Raw genomic sequence first — 16,810 nt, 5'->3', positions numbered from 1 at the left:
AATCGCAAACAAAGAACATTTGCACTTTGTAGAACACGAAGATGTCGCGTGAATAATTGTTGGGGCCGATGGCCATAACGAACATACAATTCTCCGCACCGGAGAGCATCAGCTGTGATCCGACAGCCCGGCGTTTGAACATTGATCGTCGGAAGAAGACAAGCACGAGCGCTTTGTCATTTGACGCTTGTTAGTCAAGTGTGGCTAGGGACGTGCTGCGCCTGCCCTGACGTTGGACAATAGTCAGCATCCGAGCAAGCATACGACAAGACACTCATCGTGCTGCCCCTTCTCCAGCTGCGCGCATACAGCAACATCGCTCTCCACTATGTCTACCGACGCCACTTATATCAAATGCGACCGTTGCAATTACCGGTTCGACTCAAGGGACACTTCGAGACACGAGAATGTCTGTGGCCGGCTTCGGAGGTCTCGGAGAAAGACCCGTGAACAAGGCCCGCCCACGACCACCGCTGCACAGCCGACACAGGCTAATGCTATGCGGTCCCATCGACGTTCGGAACCCGCCACATGTCGTCCAGCAACGAGTACTCGCACTGCCCCTCACCTAGAAGAGGTGAACACCCTCAATTACGAGAACCGCAATACTCTACCTCCCGGAGAGCAATCCACCAAAACTCTCGCAGCGCGACAGGATAACGTTGTCAACAAACCGAGGCTTCGTAAGAAGGGTAGTTGCTCGAATCTGAGGCAACGAATGAAGGAGGCCAAGGGCAGGGGAGACAGCGCCAGTAGCGGGTTAGCGTGACGGAAACAGGAGTAATTGCTACGAATCCTTGTGCTCGTTCCCGGAAATGACTGTGGCGCAATGTGTAAATCACGGTGTATGATGGTGGGCTACTTAGCATCACATTGTACAGCATTCTCATGCGTGTCCATTGGTCATTGCGAAGGCCAGATACGTACGGACCACTGTGGCGAGAAGTTCCAAGAGACTTGCCACAATTCGGTTCGCCTTGCTATATATATGTTATTGGCTGATCACATTTATTGAAACAGCTGTGCTGCGAAGGTCACACAACGTTGGCAGAGTTGAGTCTGTCGCGACGCGGAGGCCATTTAATCGGCACTCGATTACAAGACACTATTACACGAAAGTCAGTGATGATTGAATGCAAATCAGCATCTAGTAGCGTTATTAATCTCTTAGATTGACCGAAGTGCTCAGTATTGTAGGTCACAGACGGGCAACTTGGGAGCCATACTTGCGAAGGAGAAACTCGTGTATCTCTTGCGCTGCAGCAATTTCGTAAGAGGCAGGTATGTGCCGTGAACTCCACTCTTACCTAGCTCTGTCGGTGCCTCTTGCGTAATGAGATGACCAGATGACGGAATGACAACATTGGACGCGTTCTGCGGCCGCCGCCAGACCATTCTCTCTCTGACATCACCATCACTACGATCGCCCACTCAGTATCAAGAAACATGAAGCAGGGAGGATGGACGACATACTCAGGAGGATTACGCCCAGAGACGATCCATCTCAGCTCGATGCGCTCGTCGAGCGTGTCGATAAGGTCCCACGTCTCGTACGCCAACAGGCCCTCCGCGAATATGAAAGCCTCCTACAATGACAGCCCGTAACGGTTGCTGCAACAAGTCAAATACAGAATGATTCTCACCCATTTCCCTGGCGTTTTCAGGCTGACACCACCATTGGGATCATCGTACAGTCCACACTCTAGGTACAGCTCAAGCACAGCGGGATGCCAAGCGGCAAAGAACGGCGATGCTAGGAACCTCTTGCGGGCATCATCACTGAGGCAAGCTCTTGAGTAACGCTCTAGCTTGATAGCGATGGACTTACCGCGAGGGCCAATGAATCTGTCTGGCTATTGCACCGACCGTGAATTGGTATGTGGCGGATGTAATGGACAGTTCTCCCTTGGGATGTGGCCGTATCATGGGATCCACGAGTATGAGGGACGAGAACAGAGCAGGCTCGGTAATTGCGGCGCGCGTACTAATACAAATGTGCATTTCTGGGTGTCAAGAAGCTTGATCACTAAATGCCAAGCTAAACTTACACGGTGCATCCACCGAGCGAGTGCCCAATGCCAACGTTGATGCGCGACGTGAATCCATGCAGTCTGCGCCCCTCGGCAACGGTTGGATCAAGGCGAGGCAAATGGATGGGTAGCTTGTTAGGCGAACATGATGCAGGCATATAATGCAGAAAGAAGTGAAGTATGTCGCGAGAGTTATCTCGCCAATCATCTGTGGGACCGTCAGAAATGTTTCTGGTGAGAATCTCAGCATGACCTCACACATTCCGCCCAGCCTCTCAGTGTTCACGAGATAGGAGTCGCCATGGTTAACACCTTCCCAAGACCATACCTCGTCTATTATATATGATTCGTGTGACTTGCGGTTCTCGTTGATGAGTTCCAATAATGTAGGCTCCCATGTCTGCGGTGACGGACGAGGCTGAGACACTGAAGTGTGGCGTCGTCACGCATGTGCTCACCTCCTTGTGCAAGCCATTTGCATGCGCAAAGAAGAGTGTGACACCTTTACCTTCCTCGCGCACTCCTTTCCTGACATACCTGTTCACACATACCCACAGAGGCGTCCGGCTGCCTTTGGATTCGAGCTCGCCGTTCCATTGCTTCACCCGCAGTGCGATCATGGCATCAGCAGTCTTGCGCACATTCGCGTTCCATTCCTGCTTGTCTGGAGTCCAGGTAGGCATCTCAGGGAACGGAATATCGGGTGTGGACCTTGGGAAGGCGGCAGGGACCACGTGCGTGCTCAGCTCGTACGAGTCATTGAGAAACGACCGCAGGGGAGTTGGCAAAGGTGGGGGTGAGTGCACATCTGGGGGAGCTTCGAGAGCATTAAGTGATCGTGGTGGTTTGGGACATGATCGCGGAGGTAGACTCGGTGGTCGAGGGTGAGAGGGTCGTGTCATGCTGGATTTCGTGTGTCGCTACCAGGAAGCGGATGATGCGCCGCAAAGCCTTATATACCGCGCGCCGCACCGTCGTAGTAACGAACGTGATTACCCGCGTATCGGAGAGTCGAAATCGAGCATCGTTTTCATTCTCATGACTGTGTAAGTAAGCCGGCTGAGGCCCTGAGCACACTGTCCCAATTCACGTGCCCCAGACGCGTCCGTCACAGCCGTCACGAGTGTGATGCGACGCGTTGGACGCGATGATGATGATGATGAAGTCTAAATTTATATCCCGCAACAAGCAAACATATAGTGCTAAGACGCGGCGCGGCGGGCTCCGGCCCGCGAAACGCGGGCGGCGTCGCCCCTGTCGTGCGTGGTGTCTACGGGGTCATATAGTAGAGCGATGTAGTAATGTACGGGTGCGAAAGATAGGCAACGGTGTGGGGCAGCATGGGGTGTCAATGTAGAGAGCGAGTCCGTGGGTGACAATGACACGAGAAAAAGTTCACATCCTCCGCTACCCTCGATCGCTTCCTCCGGCGGTCTACCTGTCTTGAAGTCCTGGAGCCACCAGCGCACCGGGCTCGTCGTGTCAGTCGCAACGAGAGAATTCCGGGTTTTGCTGTCAAGCATTCTCGAGGCCTGTGGAGGTGGCGGGTGATGGTGTTGGTGGGAAATGAACCCGGCAAGGGCCTTGCCGTGGATTTCGAGGTGCTGTCTTCGCAGATAGCGAGCGCAACGGCTGGACATGGCTAGAGACCGGCCGACGGTGAGCCTCAGATGGCGGTGGGATGGCGGCAATGGGATGGATGCATCGCGACTCGGTCGGATGCAACCGTGGCGACGGGATTCAGCGTTCAGTGTTCTGGCCGGCTCGACATTGCGAGACGACGGGCGGCGGCTGCGACGGGGAGCTGTCGACTTGAGGAACCAAAGCAAGAGCGAGAGTGCATTGAAGACTCTCTGTGCGGTGCCTGGTATCCTTCCTTGGCCCAGCAAGAAAGCGTGGGAAAACTCGACTAGGTGGTGGTACGAGCTCCGACGCGTTGGACGCGATTGCTGCTTTCAGCTTGTACGAGCACCATACATAAAATTCATCTGGCTGCCCTGCTTTCGCGATAGCCACAACTTCACTTGTATATATGCTTACAAACATACGCCATGGTCGCCAATGATTTGAAGAGCTTACTCAACGCCGCCGTTCAGGATCCCCACGACTTCCCGCCACCAGATGTCGCACCCGGGTTGCGGCAGCTCGACGAAGCTCTACGCTGCGAAATATGTGGGGACCTATATGATGCGCCAATGCTATTGAACTGTGGGCACTCTTTCTGCTCCGTCGTGCGTAATGCTCATTTCGTCTCTGGCCAGTATCTGACAGTATCTTTCATTGACCAGTGCCTCCGCGGCACGCTGACCGAGCATCAGCAATGTCCTAAGTGTAGACAGTCAGCGACTGAGGTGCATATGCGGAAGAACATTGCTGTGGAAAACGCTGTCAAAGCATGGTCGGCTGCACGGTGCGCGGATGAGTCTACGTAGAATTCTAAAACCCAACTAATTGTATCAGAGCTCTGGTTCTGCAGCTTTCGAAGGAGGAGCAAGATAGACAAAACGCTCCTCCAAAACGAACAGACAGGTCTGAACGTCCCCGGAAGAGACGGAAGACCGCGCAGTCCTCAGGACAAAGCTCGGATAGTGATGTCAAGATCATCTCCGGCCCCTCATCCCCCGTAAATGTGAAGGGTGAGCTCTGATTTTCACCTTTCGGCGTGCTGCTTTATGACAGACAGATGAGAAGAGGTATTGGAGGACGAACAACCACAAGGCCAATCGGAAATGAAGTCACCGGGTACTCCTAAGTGTATGTGTTGCGTTCTCGAGTAAGACTGTTGATGCTATGTTGGACTAACGTGACGTATAGCAACCTCTTCAGTCGAGTGTCCAGTATGTCGGAAGCATGTACCATTCGACGTCATAAATCAACACATCGACAGCAATTGTCGCAAATTCTCCGCAGGCGAGCAGTCTTCGAGCAAAGAGAAACACAACCAGAAGCAACAATGGTCAAAAGTCTTCGATAAGGGAGGAGTCGCCTCTTCGACCAGACGGTCTAAAGAAAAAGAACGGTAAGCAATCTCAAATGCCCCGCCCTGTCGATCTTGATTTGCTCAGTCTTCCCTTCTTACTATAGAGATACGTCCAAGACACCAGATGAGGGGTATCTCCCGAAGGTCGCCTACCACACCCTGAAGGACAAGCGTATTAATGACCTCCTGAACGAGTACGATTTGCCCACGAGTGGCGATCGTGCGGCAGGCATCCGGCGGCACGAGAAGTAAGTCTTGCTCCCTTTGATCAAATAGCACATTATGCTGCCATATTCGAGTTAGCTGATCTCGACCCTTGTGTGTCCATCACGTTTTCAGATGGGTCGTGCTCTACAACGCAAATATCGACCGTACTCATGACAGCCGCCGAACGCATGAACAGCTCCGGCGGGATTTGCGGCGGTGGGAGGCCACGCTCAAGCCCACAGCTGGCTCAGGATCCAACTCAATGTCTGGATCTGGCTCGAAAAAGGCGGTGGCGGCAGATACCACTGCATACCAGGTGAATCCTGAAGCTACATACAGTACGAGTCCGAACTAAAGAAAGACATATGTCAGGCAGCACACAAGGCGCAATTCGCGCAGCTCGTCGAGGCCGCGAGACCGAAGAAAGCAGCGTCGAAGCCGCAGACAAACGAGAGTCCCGATGAGATAGGCGTAACACAAGAACAGAACGGGGAACCGCTTCAAGTGACTGACAGCGAACCGGTAGCTATTGGCGACTCGGATAGCGAGAGCTAACGTGGCTGCAATAGCTATCCCCGTTCGCGCTGTGAATCTCCTTTTCCCTTGTCGCCGCATGCCTATTCACAGCTGCGGCTCATTCATTTGTTGACCGGATTATAGTATTTCATTGCGCACACACATCCAAACACCTTTGGAACGCAGCACGAGGGTAGACCCAGGTACTTGAGGCTTTCCTGTGCCGGTTGTCTGCTCCCTAGGTTTCATGCCCATAATCTCACGGCGAGCGTTGCGTGCCTTCTCAGTCCGCATGACTCAAACAAGCGGATCTGTATGACTGTGGTCGAGTATCAGGTACTTGGGGCCTTGCCACGAGCAATTGGATGTTCTTGGGCGGTAAACTCGGAATGCCTTGTAAATGCTTGTGTAGAGGCGAGATAGTGTGCGGACAACTCCCCATACGCTCGGTCATCTTGCGTGAGATCCGATCTGACATAAGAGGCTCTAACCGCTGTAATTTCATTTGACTTTTCCTCAAGTTGGAGGTTGGACTCCAATGACTAAAATCATGCGCTAATTTCGTTAGCTACAGGTTTTCTATACCGAGCCATCCGGATTTCGCCGATGATCAGCCTCGTGTGCATTTGTGGGTCCACTCTATCATAAGGCGTGTTGACATTTACGTGTCGGCAGCACGAACATGCCTACATATGGTCAAAATGACTTGGTGTGAGTAGGTTGAATCCGGAAGAATTAGCGGATAACTTGCGGCGTCCCACGGAGCATCTTTTTCTGATAAGAATGATAGCGGGTATGGATAATCGCCGTCCTATGATCCACAAAATCAATGCTTCTCAGACCGTTTTCGAGGACGATGACTCGGTATGAGTACCATCCATCCCTGTGCATGTCAGGAGACATGCACATTGTAAGTCCGACAATTCAGGGAATACACAATACCGACCATGAACCGTATTCGCCCTTGCTGGCACGCATCTAGTCCTGGAATCCGTGGTCCATCATATATATTATGAGGGGGTAAGTTCTGCAATATCGCAACCTCCTAGCAATCCCCCTCTCGTCCACTTTAAAGATAGTCGTTTCTAAGGTGAGTGAGCTCCAGCGTCCAGAGGAGGGAGTCTGAATATTCACTTAATCTGCGTCTTAGCCATGTCTACTCTGGAGGACCATCTGCAAACCCTGCGCTCGTCTATTGTAGACAAGCCGCCTTTCCGCAGCGGCACTGTCCGTGTCCCCGCCGACCAGCACGTTGTATACTACGGGAAGAGTGAAGTTGCCAGGTTATGAAACTTCCACATGCTACCTGTGACACGCTTACTAACTTGAGAATGTCTGTAGGCGGATCGACTTGGCCCATTGCTCGGACGAACAGATGCGCCAACTCGCAGAAGCTTGCGACGTGGCGACGTTTGGGGTCAATAATCAAGACGTTCATGATGAATCATACAGGAAGGCTGGGAAGCTCGACTCCACTAATTTTGCCCTCAAGCTCGATCTCGCGGGCAGTGGATTACTCGACGTCATTCGTGGTGATCTCTTGGAAGGACACGGAGAGACGAAGTCAATACGTGCCGAGTTGTACAAGCTCAATGTCTATGGTACGAACAAAATCCTGCTGGCGAGCATGCTGCCTCATGACTGACACTCATCACACCGAAAGGCAAAGACTCCTTTTTCAAGTCGCACAAGGACACTCCCCGTAGCGGGTCAATGTTTGGTTCCCTGGTCCTCGTCTACCCGACAGCTCATCAGGGCGGAACCCTTGTCTTGCGGCACAACAACAAAGAGTGGACTTTTGACTCAGCGCGTATGGTCTCTGCAGAGCAAGACCCGTGCGTTGCCTACATTGCGTTCTATAGCGATGTCGACCACGAGGTTACACTCGTCACGTCGGGCTACCGAGTCACAGTCACCTACAACCTCTATTTCTTCGAGGATCCAGCTCCTTTACCCAGTACAATCATATCGCACGATGCTGGAGAAGAGTCTCTCCAGGCCACCCTCCGTCGTCTGCTCGATGATGTGTCATTCTTGCCCGGCGGCGGGTATCTTGGTTTCGGTCTAATCCATCAATATCCCATCGATCTCGAACACATTGGCTGGCTCCGCAAGGAGGAGGAGAAGTTAGCTGCGATGCGTGCCATCGAGGGCCGGCTCAAAGGCAGTGATGCCATATTAATGAAGATCTGCAAGCAGCTTTCACTCTCCGTTTCGCTCAAATTCGTCATCGAGGATGACTCCGTGTACCAGCCGCCTCCGCGTACTCCTGTCTATGTGCTGTTTGATCATGCTATCGACTTATCCGGCGAAACCGTTGTAGATCAGGAGCTCTACCAGAGGCTGCGGAGGTATAACGGCGGTCAGCTCGCGACTCGCTTCGCAACGGAACGTGTAGACGAAGTCGAACCAGACATAGACGTCCATTGGGTGACGCAGCTGCCTAAAGCCAACCGAGTTGCCGCGCCGTACCCGGCTTATGGAAACGAACCTTCCTTAGGCCAGGCCTACGCGCACTTTTGCGTTCTCGTCGCCGTTGGGCCGGTAGGTGACCGAGAGAATGGGGAATCTCTTCATTAGAAGACGCGTAGTGGGAAAGTGTCACGCAGGCGGCGAGGACTTGGGAGCTGGATTTCGACGAGCACGGGAGTAAGAACGCCACGATGAGCAATTTGAAAGATTGTATATTTCTCAGTACACTTCACAAGCGAGGATTCCGGTCAGTAACACCGCGGGCTCGGAACACCCCTGATGACAGTTTGCAACTGACTCGATTTGGTGAAAGGTCTCCCCGATATGGAATGGTTGACTCACTGTGTGCCACTTTGTACCACGCCCACCATGACAAGTCAGTCCGACTCGCCCGATAATGAGCATGAGCATGAGAAACTGATGCATGAGGTTCTACTTACTACTCTTAGCTGGCTATGATGCTCGCGAACAAAGGTGGGAGGTACGCACTGCAGCCGTAGGTGCGCTCCCTGACTCGAAGGGATATTGAACCTGCTACCTAATTCTACTTTCCGATCATTTAATCTACACCTACTACACGCACAATGCTGAATTAAAGGTCAGCTTGTTTCCCAGGATATATCCCGTGATCGCTAATAGATTCTTTGACGTTACAAGCACATTTGGAGCATTCCCATGTCGCGATATTTCCTCGCTAAGCAGTTGAAAACTCTTCGGTCGTGTGTCCTCCATCACGAAACCTCCTTATCGGAGCGGAATCGTTAGTCTACCTCCTAAGCAATACGTACTTTCTTATAGAAAGGGAGGGGATGCGCGGTGAGCAGGACCCGCCACACACAAACGAGTGTTGATGGTGATCATGCTGTAGTCGTATCGACCTGGCCAATTGCTCCGACGAAGAGCTGCAGGAGCTCAACGACACCTGCGATGTGGAGAATCTCTGGCGTAATCACGAGAACGTACACAACGAGCTCTACCGAAGGGCAGGAAAACCCGATTCTACGCATTTCGCTGTCAAAGTCGACCTTCTGAACTCGGGTCTTCTTGACCTGCTGGGCGATGATTATGAGGAAAGGAGAATACGCGCAGAGATGTACAAGTTATATGTCTATGGTGCGCTGCACGATGGCTGCGGCTGCCTGTGCAGATAACTCATTTATTCCTCACAGGTACCCATCTTCGACGATGACGGCGTCTTAGTGATGACAGAGGAATGCATCACTCTCGAAGGCTATCCGCTGGAGCAGCACAACTAGTCGGAGTTGCGTGAATATGGTGAGAAACTGATCACAAAGGCAAGGGGTCCAGGCTTCTACTACTCTGTGATTGAGCCAGATGAGATTGTTCGCTGGGCGAACCCGGCGAACAAGAAGACCTATTTTCAGACTCCCTGTGTGCCAGAAGGGAACGAAGTACACTTACGTGTTCTTCTATCTCCTCGTCGCCGTGGGGCCGCCTGGTCACTAAAACGGAATGCGGGGCTGCACAAGACGGAGAGTGGAATTAAATCGCAACTCAATGACCATTGTGCACACTCGAGGTTTGTGTGGCGTTCATGCGAGTGGCGCATCACGATTTACAGCAATTCCAATAACGATAGACATTCCCTCGCAGATTATACCCTGTCACGAAGGTGGGTTAGAATCTTTGGACCCGGCGGCGGCGCAGAATCTATCGCCCAGAACCCGCAGTATTGACATTCATCGCATGGTACATAGACGCCGTTGACCTCCTTCCTTTGCGTCGATGTTGCAGAACTCGGTGTTATTAAGCGGAGAGGCCAGCTGGTGCGTCGCAGCAAGTCCTCCATTGATGCAGAAATGCGGGGGTAAAATTACAATCCATGGTATTATTCTGCCGTCTTACTGCTTTCCCCAGACAGCCTCCTTGCCCGCCTCCTTCGTCGCCTCGTCGCCCACGACATGGCCATACGCCACCTTCGCCGCACCCGCGGCGACGGAGGCCGCGCTCGCGGCATACGACGAAGCAGTGTTCGCAGCGCCGGACACGGTCGAGCGACTCGACGGGGCGTCAGTCGCGTTCGCCCAGCCGTCATCTATATGCGCACAGCGTCAGAGATTGTTTGTTGCGCGAGCGAGACGCCATGAGACGCGCAACCTTTGTTGGAGTTCTCGTTCAGCGGGTCGATGTCGGTTGTCTCGATGATGCCGGGGCGGCCCTCGACGACGCCGGCCGTTTTGCTGAAGTTGCGTCGCGCCTCGCGGTGGCCCGCGAAGTCGCCGCCTGCACCCGCGCCGAGCGCGCCGGTCGTGGGGTCTGTCACCTGTGCGCCCGGGAGGGGTAACTGTGAGTATATGCCTGGCGCAAGTGCTTGCAGCCAGGGGGGACGTACAAAGTTGGCCGCGAGCGGGTCGGCATGTGTGGACGAGGCAGTGGGGTTGGCGACGCCGGGGTGGAGGTCGACGCCCTTGTTGCCGCCGAGAGTAACGTCCTTGTCGTTGAGAGACATGATGAGATTGTGAAATATGAGAAAAAGTGGGCGATGGTCGTGAGTGTAGTGCAAGTGAGCTTGTTGACACAATTTATATACGCAAGCGAGATGGAGTGAGAACCTGGAGCCATTTGCATGATGGACATGGGGACACGTGGAGCCGCTGTCCCAGCTGGCATGGCTGGCGGTGGCGCAGGTGCGCTGCAACTCATGACGTCAGTGCTGCATCGGGAAGGCTGACTGCCTTTCTGGGGTATTCCGTCAGTATTACCAGTCACGAAACTGGCAGCGTATTCTTGGCCATGCTGTACGTCTGAAGATTAGAAATGTCCATTGCAGACCGCCTATAGTCATATGAATACATCCAGAGAGCAGGACGACTACCAATCGCGAACGGTGTCGGGGAAGAATTTCTCTCTGGCCTCTTTGCCCACAATATGCACCGCGAACTCCCCTGCGTCAATCATCGCCCAACCGTCGTTTACACGACGCTTCGAGTTGGGCGGTAGAGGAAGTGGCGGTTGTGCTGTCAATAGCTACAGTGCAGGGCAGCCTATGAGTACGAGTAAAGAGGCTGGCATATGCCGCACGTACCGTCCTGCGAACAATTCGTACGACAGACTCGATTGCACCACGCTTCTCCGTGCCTTCCTTCACCTGCACGCACATGAGCCCTGTATTGTCCGGGCAGTCCCAAGGGAACACTCACCTGTGCGATAATTATCCAGTTCCAGATTCCTCCTGCGTACTCGTACACCCCCTCGCCAGCATACGTCCGCCCTCTTTTCCTTCGTCCTTTGGGCGGACTGTCGGGCAATGGAGGGCCAGTTGCAGTGGGTATTGGCTCCCGCACAATGAGTTGGCCAGGCTCTAGATGCGGAGAGGTGCTCAGTGCAGCACGAAGGTGGGCGATGGGGCTGTCTGATGATACGCCTGCGGGGAGAGGTGGTAAGGGGTACGCATGTGGCGTTATCCTATGGGAGGGCGTGCTGGTGCTAGTGCTGGGTGCAGCGTCGGCTGGGTCAATAAACCAAGGCAGGGAGTTGGAGGGCGCCGATGAGGAAGAGGATGGTATGCTGGACAAAGCACGCTTTGCTATGCTGAGCGGAGCGCGTCGTACACATCGGCTTGTGTGAAATCTTAAAGCCTGCATCGTGCGTGGTCACCGTCCAGAATACGAAGCAGAATGCAAGCCGTAGACTATACGAGTCTTCAGTAATATGTCCCCGGACAAGCGCCCATGGCACCCGGATTTTAGGCCCTCATGATTTTGGACCTAGTTATGTCCTCATCGGGTATGTCATAATTGGGCCTCAAACTCGCGCCTATATTTCCACACACTCCATATAAGGCTGACCCGAGACTGAAGCCCCATGAGTGGCACGTGGCTTCCCGCGATGATTGAGCGAGGCTCGGGCGAAAGGGCCTGCCGGTCTCTCTCTATGCTATGCTACACCTTCATGCTGGTTACGAGGAGGGCTGGCGCTCCTGTCTCGCCGTGGCTCCTCGACGTGCGCACCGTAGCGGAGGCGACCCGATCGGGAAGGTCGATCGATGCACGGCGGACGGGCGCTCGAAAGCTGGCAGGACTTTATCACAAGGACAGCTGCTTGCCCAGTGCTGCCACAGTTGCCGCGCACCTACGTGCGCCCCCACGTCCTTCCTCTCCTCCTCGCCCGCGAGCCGCACCGCGTCGCCCTCACGAAAATGGCAGGCCTCAGGATGAGCGTCGTCGTGTGCGCAACGTCCTTCTTGCTCGGTGCGTCGTGTCAATGCAGTAGCTCACCAGACGTGTGTGCTCATGTTCTTCCCACATCCCTGTCCCCTTTCACACCGCGTTCGCCGCCCGTCCGCATGTCCGTTACACGCGGGGTGCATGGTCTACGCTGCGGATCGCAGGCCTTCTCTTCACCCACTGGGTCGCGGACTCGCTGACGCTATGGAAGTCGCCCGAGACGCAGACAGACGTCCGCCTCTGGACGGCCGCGACCTACTACTCCATCCTGTCTCGTATGCCCCTGGGCCTCGCATACTCATATGCCGTGGTCGCCCTCGCGGGCGGCGCGACCATCCTCTGGAGCCTGCGTGACGGGCGCGCAGGGAACCTGATGTTCGACGGCGGCAGTATATGTACGTGATCGGCGTGCCTGAATCCGTGCAACCCCGAACTAACACCGCGCCGGCGCTGCGATGGTGCAGTCCTGTATGGGACAGCAATATACGTCTACATTCAACAAGTCCTCCCGAGTCAGTCCCGTCTCGGCCGCTTCGGGCAATCACCCCCACTGACCTCCGGGCGTGCGTCCCTCCCCCAGACATCACGGCGAACTTTGTGTCGCTCCCGCTGCCGTTCGCCTCAGAGCCCTCAGCGGCCACGCCGTTCCCGCCATCTCTGCGCGGGCCGACGCTCGATATCGCATCCTCGCACCTCGTCTGCAGTGTCGTGCTCACGGGCGTGCTTGCGCTGCAAGCGGGGCGGTGGTGGGCGGAGCAGGCAGACGTGGACGATGACGACGCAGAGGAAATCGTGGACACGGAAGATGAGCGGGTGCGAACACGGGAGGGAACGCCATTGGGCGAGACGAAAAAGACAAAATGAGTAGGGGAGCCTGGTCATTGTACGTTGCTCATTTTCACATGAACGCGCTATATTCTCTCAGCTACAGAAGACTTGAAGAGACACTCGCATGAATCTGATCCTGTTTCATATTGGTTAAAAGAGGTCCACTTCACTGCTGTGCTGAGAACCAGATTGCGCTACTTAGGACGCCCTCGTGTGTGCACGACCGGCGCGGAAATCACCCTGAACATATTCTTGCGAGATGTAGACAGGGCTCGACACCCAATGCGACACCCAATGCAAAGCTTACGCGCTCGCGATACTGAACCTCACGCACGTTCATAGTGATTCAGAGGAGTGCCGCCCGCGATTTATGACGTCATGTAATATTTCCGCCAATCTGGGAACTACTATTTGACTTTACGGAAAGTACGACATCAGGAGAATGTGGTTTGTTCAATTCGTCCCAAAGACCTTCGTAGAACGAGCCTAATCAGCTGGTCCTTGCGCGAAGACGGTCTAAGGAATGGGTGTGGTGGCGTCTACGAGCGGAGCAGGTATCTCCACAATCCTCCACTCCGATGCAGCTTGCCTCGAGGCCCACTGACGTCGTCCCCCTGTTCGACTATTAGACCCTCTCAGCCGTCCTCTCCTAGCTGCTCACGATACCCCTGCCTACTTTCTGTCCAAACTGATCATCTCACGCAGCTACGCACTACCTTGACGACTTTGACGAATTACAATGGCCTACTCACACTATCAGTCTCTCGGAGCGGAAAATTGGGGAACCGAGCAGGTATGTCGCCCCCTGCATTCTCCGAATTATTGCTGTGCTCATACGGCCCGATACCATCTGCTCAGTTCAAGTTCAGCGAACCACCCGCACCAACGTTTGCACCACAGGGAAACTGTGCGCGTTCTCACTCCCTCCGCTACGTGCAACGTCACCGCTCAACTGACTCCGTGGCGCGTCACAGGGGGCGGATCTGACTACTTTCAAGCGCACGCGTTCTGCAATGACCCGTACGTACCTCTCCTTAGATCTTCACCGCATGGCGACGCCGCCTCTTCACATATCTTGTCACATAACTTGATGAATGCTCAATACGCAAACGTACCCAGTGGGTTCTATAACGCCGTGACGAGCCGCCTGTCTTCGGCGGTCGGCGTCGGGTTCAACGAAGCACGCTATTGGCATCGCCGCGTTTATGGCGGTCTGGTGCGCCTCCTCCGCTTTCGTCCTGTGCGCTATTCCGTCTCACCCTCCCCCCTGCGTAGATCAACCTAGCGCAAGTGCTTCCCGCAGACATCGGCGCGGCCGCCGCCTACGAAGCATACCGGTACTGGAAATACCACCAGCCAGCTCTTTTCCAGCCCCTTGGGCAGGACATCGAGCGGCAGCGCGAGGCGCTGATCGCCGTGGCTATTGCGGAGGGTACGCCCCCTTCCCCCATTTCGTCTGAACCTGAACTCACGCTGAACGGGCGATGCAGCCACACAGCTCTGGCAGTACACGGGGCGCGCGCTCGACGCGTATGGACGACAAGACGCCGCCGAGTCGGCGGCGGCAACTGCACAGCGCATCGCGCGGAGGGTGCGTGCGCCATCAGATTGCTCTGTGTGTTGTGTTGACGCGTGCGCAGGTCCTCGTTGCTGAAATGGGCGGGAATGGCCTCGGCGCGGGCATGGGCGCAGGAGCGGGAGGCATGGGTATGGGCGGGGGTATGCCTGGCATGGGAATGGGCGGGGGTATGCCTGGCATGGGAATGGGCGCAGGCTCAATGGGTGCGGGGATGGGTACACCAGGAATGGGGATGGGGGTGGGGATGGGCGGTAACGGCGCCATGGGTATGGGTGGAACGGGCATCGGCATCGGCGGGGGCAGCATCAATCCGATCGACTACGCGAATGGGGGTGTGAACCCGCAGAACTACGCCGGGGGCGTCCTGGCGCGCGACTATGCTCCTCGCCCGGGGCGTGGGCTGCGCCGCGTGTCGTCTGTGGGCTCGACGCTATCCGCAGCGATGGGGCGGATGGGGCTCGGAGGCGGTGGAGGCGTGACGGGGAGCGGAATGGCTGTGTCGCCGGCAGGCACGCCGATACCGATGGCGGGGCAGGGGATGGGAGTCGGTGGGGGCGTCGGTGGTATTGGTGCGGGTATGGGAGGTGTCGGTGCCGGAGGTGGCATGTACGGCGGCGGCATGAACGGCGGTGGCATGAACGGTGGCGGCATGTACGGCGGCGGTGGCGGCGTCCCAGGTGGTGTCGGCGCGTCAGGGTATGCGGGTGGCTTCGGTGCAGCACCGACAGGACCTGCAGCCTATGGTGGTGCGCTGGGAGGCGTAGTACCAGGGACGACGACTGGCTATGGAGGTGGAGGCGGATACGGAGGTGGAGGCTACGGAGGTGGAGGCTACGGAGGTGGAGGCTACGGAGGTGGAGGCTACGGAGGTGGAGGCTACGGAGGTGGAGGCTACGGAGGTGGAGGCTACGGAGGTGGAGGCTACGGAGGTGGAGGTGTCTATGGAGGCGGAGGCATAGGCGGGGCGTACGGCGGGTATAGCGGTCAGGCCGGGATGGCAGGCGGAGCGTATGGTGGACAAGTTATTCCACCCGGTTCGACAGTCTTGATCAAGGACAGAAGCAGAAGCAGGAGACATCATCGGCACAGGTCTCGGGCGCGCAGCGCAGATTCCAGGTACTATTGAGTTTCTGTGCTGGGTCTAAAGTAGGGTTCTGGACTGGGTGGGATCTATTCGCTTGTCATCTCATGAGAGCAATACTGCACACACACTGTATTATACCTCCATTGTCATTAATGCTGTACATATACACTAGCTGATTCCAAAGCGTCGACCGTACGTACTGAAAACATGTGGCGCAGACGGCGCCCGCTTTTCATGAAGCAGGGTCGTGTAGGACAGCAAGAAGGTATCTTTCATCTAATTGTGGATGGGTGACACACGCATCAACAGCCGTGCGTTAAAGGCGAAGATACACACGCACCGGGGGAAATCATAATTTCATGCCGCTTCGTGCGGATGCGCATGAACCGCATGTCGTCCTAATTGCAACAATAGCTGCGTTGGCGTCCGAGAGGCCTTTCAAGAGACAGACCACTCACCAAATCTGCCTGATCCGCACTGACTTCCTCAAGCCCGTGCTGCACGCTCTCTACGATGCGCGCGATGGCTCCTGCGTATCGCTTGCCCTGCTCTCCGTCAAAGATAACGCCTGAATGGCGTATTATGGTCGTTGGGTGGCTGCGCGTGAGGAGCATGTAGCCAAGGACCGAGCGGTGCGACGTGAGCATAGTGAGGATCTGCTCGAGCTCTGGAGGAGCTGGTGTACTGGCAGAGGTCGCGGGAGTCGCGCTACTGGCGGGAAGACTGGCCACAGAAGCCTTCGAGGGACAGAGGCATTGATATCATTGTGCCCGACGCAGAGGGGCGTGTACGCACCATGGTGAACGTTGAGGACAAGGTCGACAGCCGTGCCAGTTGAACGCGGTCGCTGTGGCTGAGATTGAGCAGCACCAGATCTCTGATGGCGTTCAGCCAATCGAGATCGATCGAAACTAAAGGTAAGGGTCT

General features: G+C 55.3%; 9 protein-coding genes across 9 annotated transcripts; 4 read left to right on the top strand and 5 right to left on the bottom strand.

Annotated features, from left to right (window-relative positions):
* Positions 1–190: 190 nt before the first annotated feature.
* POSPLADRAFT_1044257 (hypothetical protein) lies at positions 191–2,932 on the bottom strand (the record flags this gene model as incomplete). Its single annotated transcript, XM_024478502.1, has 5 exons — positions 191–226; positions 1,671–1,779; positions 1,829–1,984; positions 2,049–2,261; positions 2,568–2,932. The coding sequence occupies 5 exons, from the start codon at positions 2,930–2,932 to the stop codon at positions 191–193; spliced, it is 879 nt and encodes a 292-aa protein (XP_024341602.1).
* Positions 2,933–3,185: 253 nt separating this feature from the next.
* POSPLADRAFT_1038807 (hypothetical protein) lies at positions 3,186–3,912 on the bottom strand. The gene has a single exon (XM_024477448.1). It carries the CDS (start codon positions 3,668–3,670, stop codon positions 3,233–3,235), a length of 438 nt encoding a protein of 145 aa, XP_024341601.1. The 5' UTR covers positions 3,671–3,912; the 3' UTR covers positions 3,186–3,232.
* A 169-nt stretch (positions 3,913–4,081) lies between these two features.
* POSPLADRAFT_1044256 (hypothetical protein) lies at positions 4,082–5,772 on the top strand (the record flags this gene model as incomplete). Its single annotated transcript, XM_024478501.1, has 7 exons — positions 4,082–4,238; positions 4,302–4,440; positions 4,491–4,666; positions 4,845–5,049; positions 5,115–5,258; positions 5,350–5,533; positions 5,590–5,772. The coding sequence occupies 7 exons, from the start codon at positions 4,082–4,084 to the stop codon at positions 5,770–5,772; spliced, it is 1,188 nt and encodes a 395-aa protein (XP_024341600.1).
* A 1,333-nt stretch (positions 5,773–7,105) lies between these two features.
* On the top strand, positions 7,106–7,956 carry POSPLADRAFT_1100156 (hypothetical protein; the record flags this gene model as incomplete). The annotated part of the gene is made up of 2 exons (XM_024483194.1): positions 7,106–7,334; positions 7,397–7,956. Coding segments are annotated over 2 exons (789 nt in total), but the record flags the coding sequence as incomplete, so codon positions are not given.
* Positions 7,957–10,067: 2,111 nt separating this feature from the next.
* POSPLADRAFT_1044253 (hypothetical protein) lies at positions 10,068–10,675 on the bottom strand (the record flags this gene model as incomplete). The annotated part of the gene is made up of 2 exons (XM_024478500.1): positions 10,068–10,261; positions 10,324–10,675. The coding sequence occupies 2 exons, from the start codon at positions 10,673–10,675 to the stop codon at positions 10,068–10,070; spliced, it is 546 nt and encodes a 181-aa protein (XP_024341598.1).
* Positions 10,676–11,037: 362 nt separating this feature from the next.
* Positions 11,038–11,810, bottom strand: POSPLADRAFT_1133612 (hypothetical protein; the record flags this gene model as incomplete). Its single annotated transcript, XM_024484370.1, has 3 exons — positions 11,038–11,193; positions 11,252–11,314; positions 11,367–11,810. 3 exons carry the CDS (start codon positions 11,808–11,810, stop codon positions 11,038–11,040), a joined length of 663 nt encoding a protein of 220 aa, XP_024341597.1.
* Positions 11,811–12,364: 554 nt separating this feature from the next.
* POSPLADRAFT_1053613 (hypothetical protein) lies at positions 12,365–13,256 on the top strand (the record flags this gene model as incomplete). The annotated part of the gene is made up of 4 exons (XM_024480429.1): positions 12,365–12,416; positions 12,557–12,787; positions 12,857–12,904; positions 12,973–13,256. The coding sequence occupies 4 exons, from the start codon at positions 12,365–12,367 to the stop codon at positions 13,254–13,256; spliced, it is 615 nt and encodes a 204-aa protein (XP_024341596.1).
* Positions 13,257–13,959: 703 nt separating this feature from the next.
* On the top strand, positions 13,960–15,925 carry POSPLADRAFT_1044250 (hypothetical protein; the record flags this gene model as incomplete). The annotated part of the gene is made up of 7 exons (XM_024478499.1): positions 13,960–14,013; positions 14,079–14,127; positions 14,195–14,240; positions 14,340–14,436; positions 14,496–14,652; positions 14,711–14,811; positions 14,861–15,925. 7 exons carry the CDS (start codon positions 13,960–13,962, stop codon positions 15,923–15,925), a joined length of 1,569 nt encoding a protein of 522 aa, XP_024341595.1.
* An 83-nt stretch (positions 15,926–16,008) lies between these two features.
* POSPLADRAFT_1166887 (hypothetical protein) lies at positions 16,009–16,697 on the bottom strand. Its single transcript, XM_024487941.1, has 4 exons — positions 16,679–16,697; positions 16,342–16,620; positions 16,224–16,281; positions 16,009–16,159 (listed from the first exon to the last, which is right to left on the bottom strand). The coding sequence occupies exons 1-4, from the start codon at positions 16,679–16,681 to the stop codon at positions 16,116–16,118; spliced, it is 384 nt and encodes a 127-aa protein (XP_024341594.1). The 5' UTR covers positions 16,682–16,697; the 3' UTR covers positions 16,009–16,115.
* Between the last annotated feature and the right edge of the window lie 113 nt (positions 16,698–16,810).

This window comes from Postia placenta (genome assembly GCF_002117355.1).
Source record: "Postia placenta MAD-698-R-SB12 unplaced genomic scaffold POSPLAscaffold_3, whole genome shotgun sequence".
Classification (NCBI taxonomy): domain Eukaryota; kingdom Fungi; phylum Basidiomycota; class Agaricomycetes; order Polyporales; family Adustoporiaceae; genus Rhodonia; species Rhodonia placenta.
The sequence above is the reverse complement of the archived record's forward strand: the minus strand, read 5'-3'. Positions and strand labels throughout refer to the sequence as shown.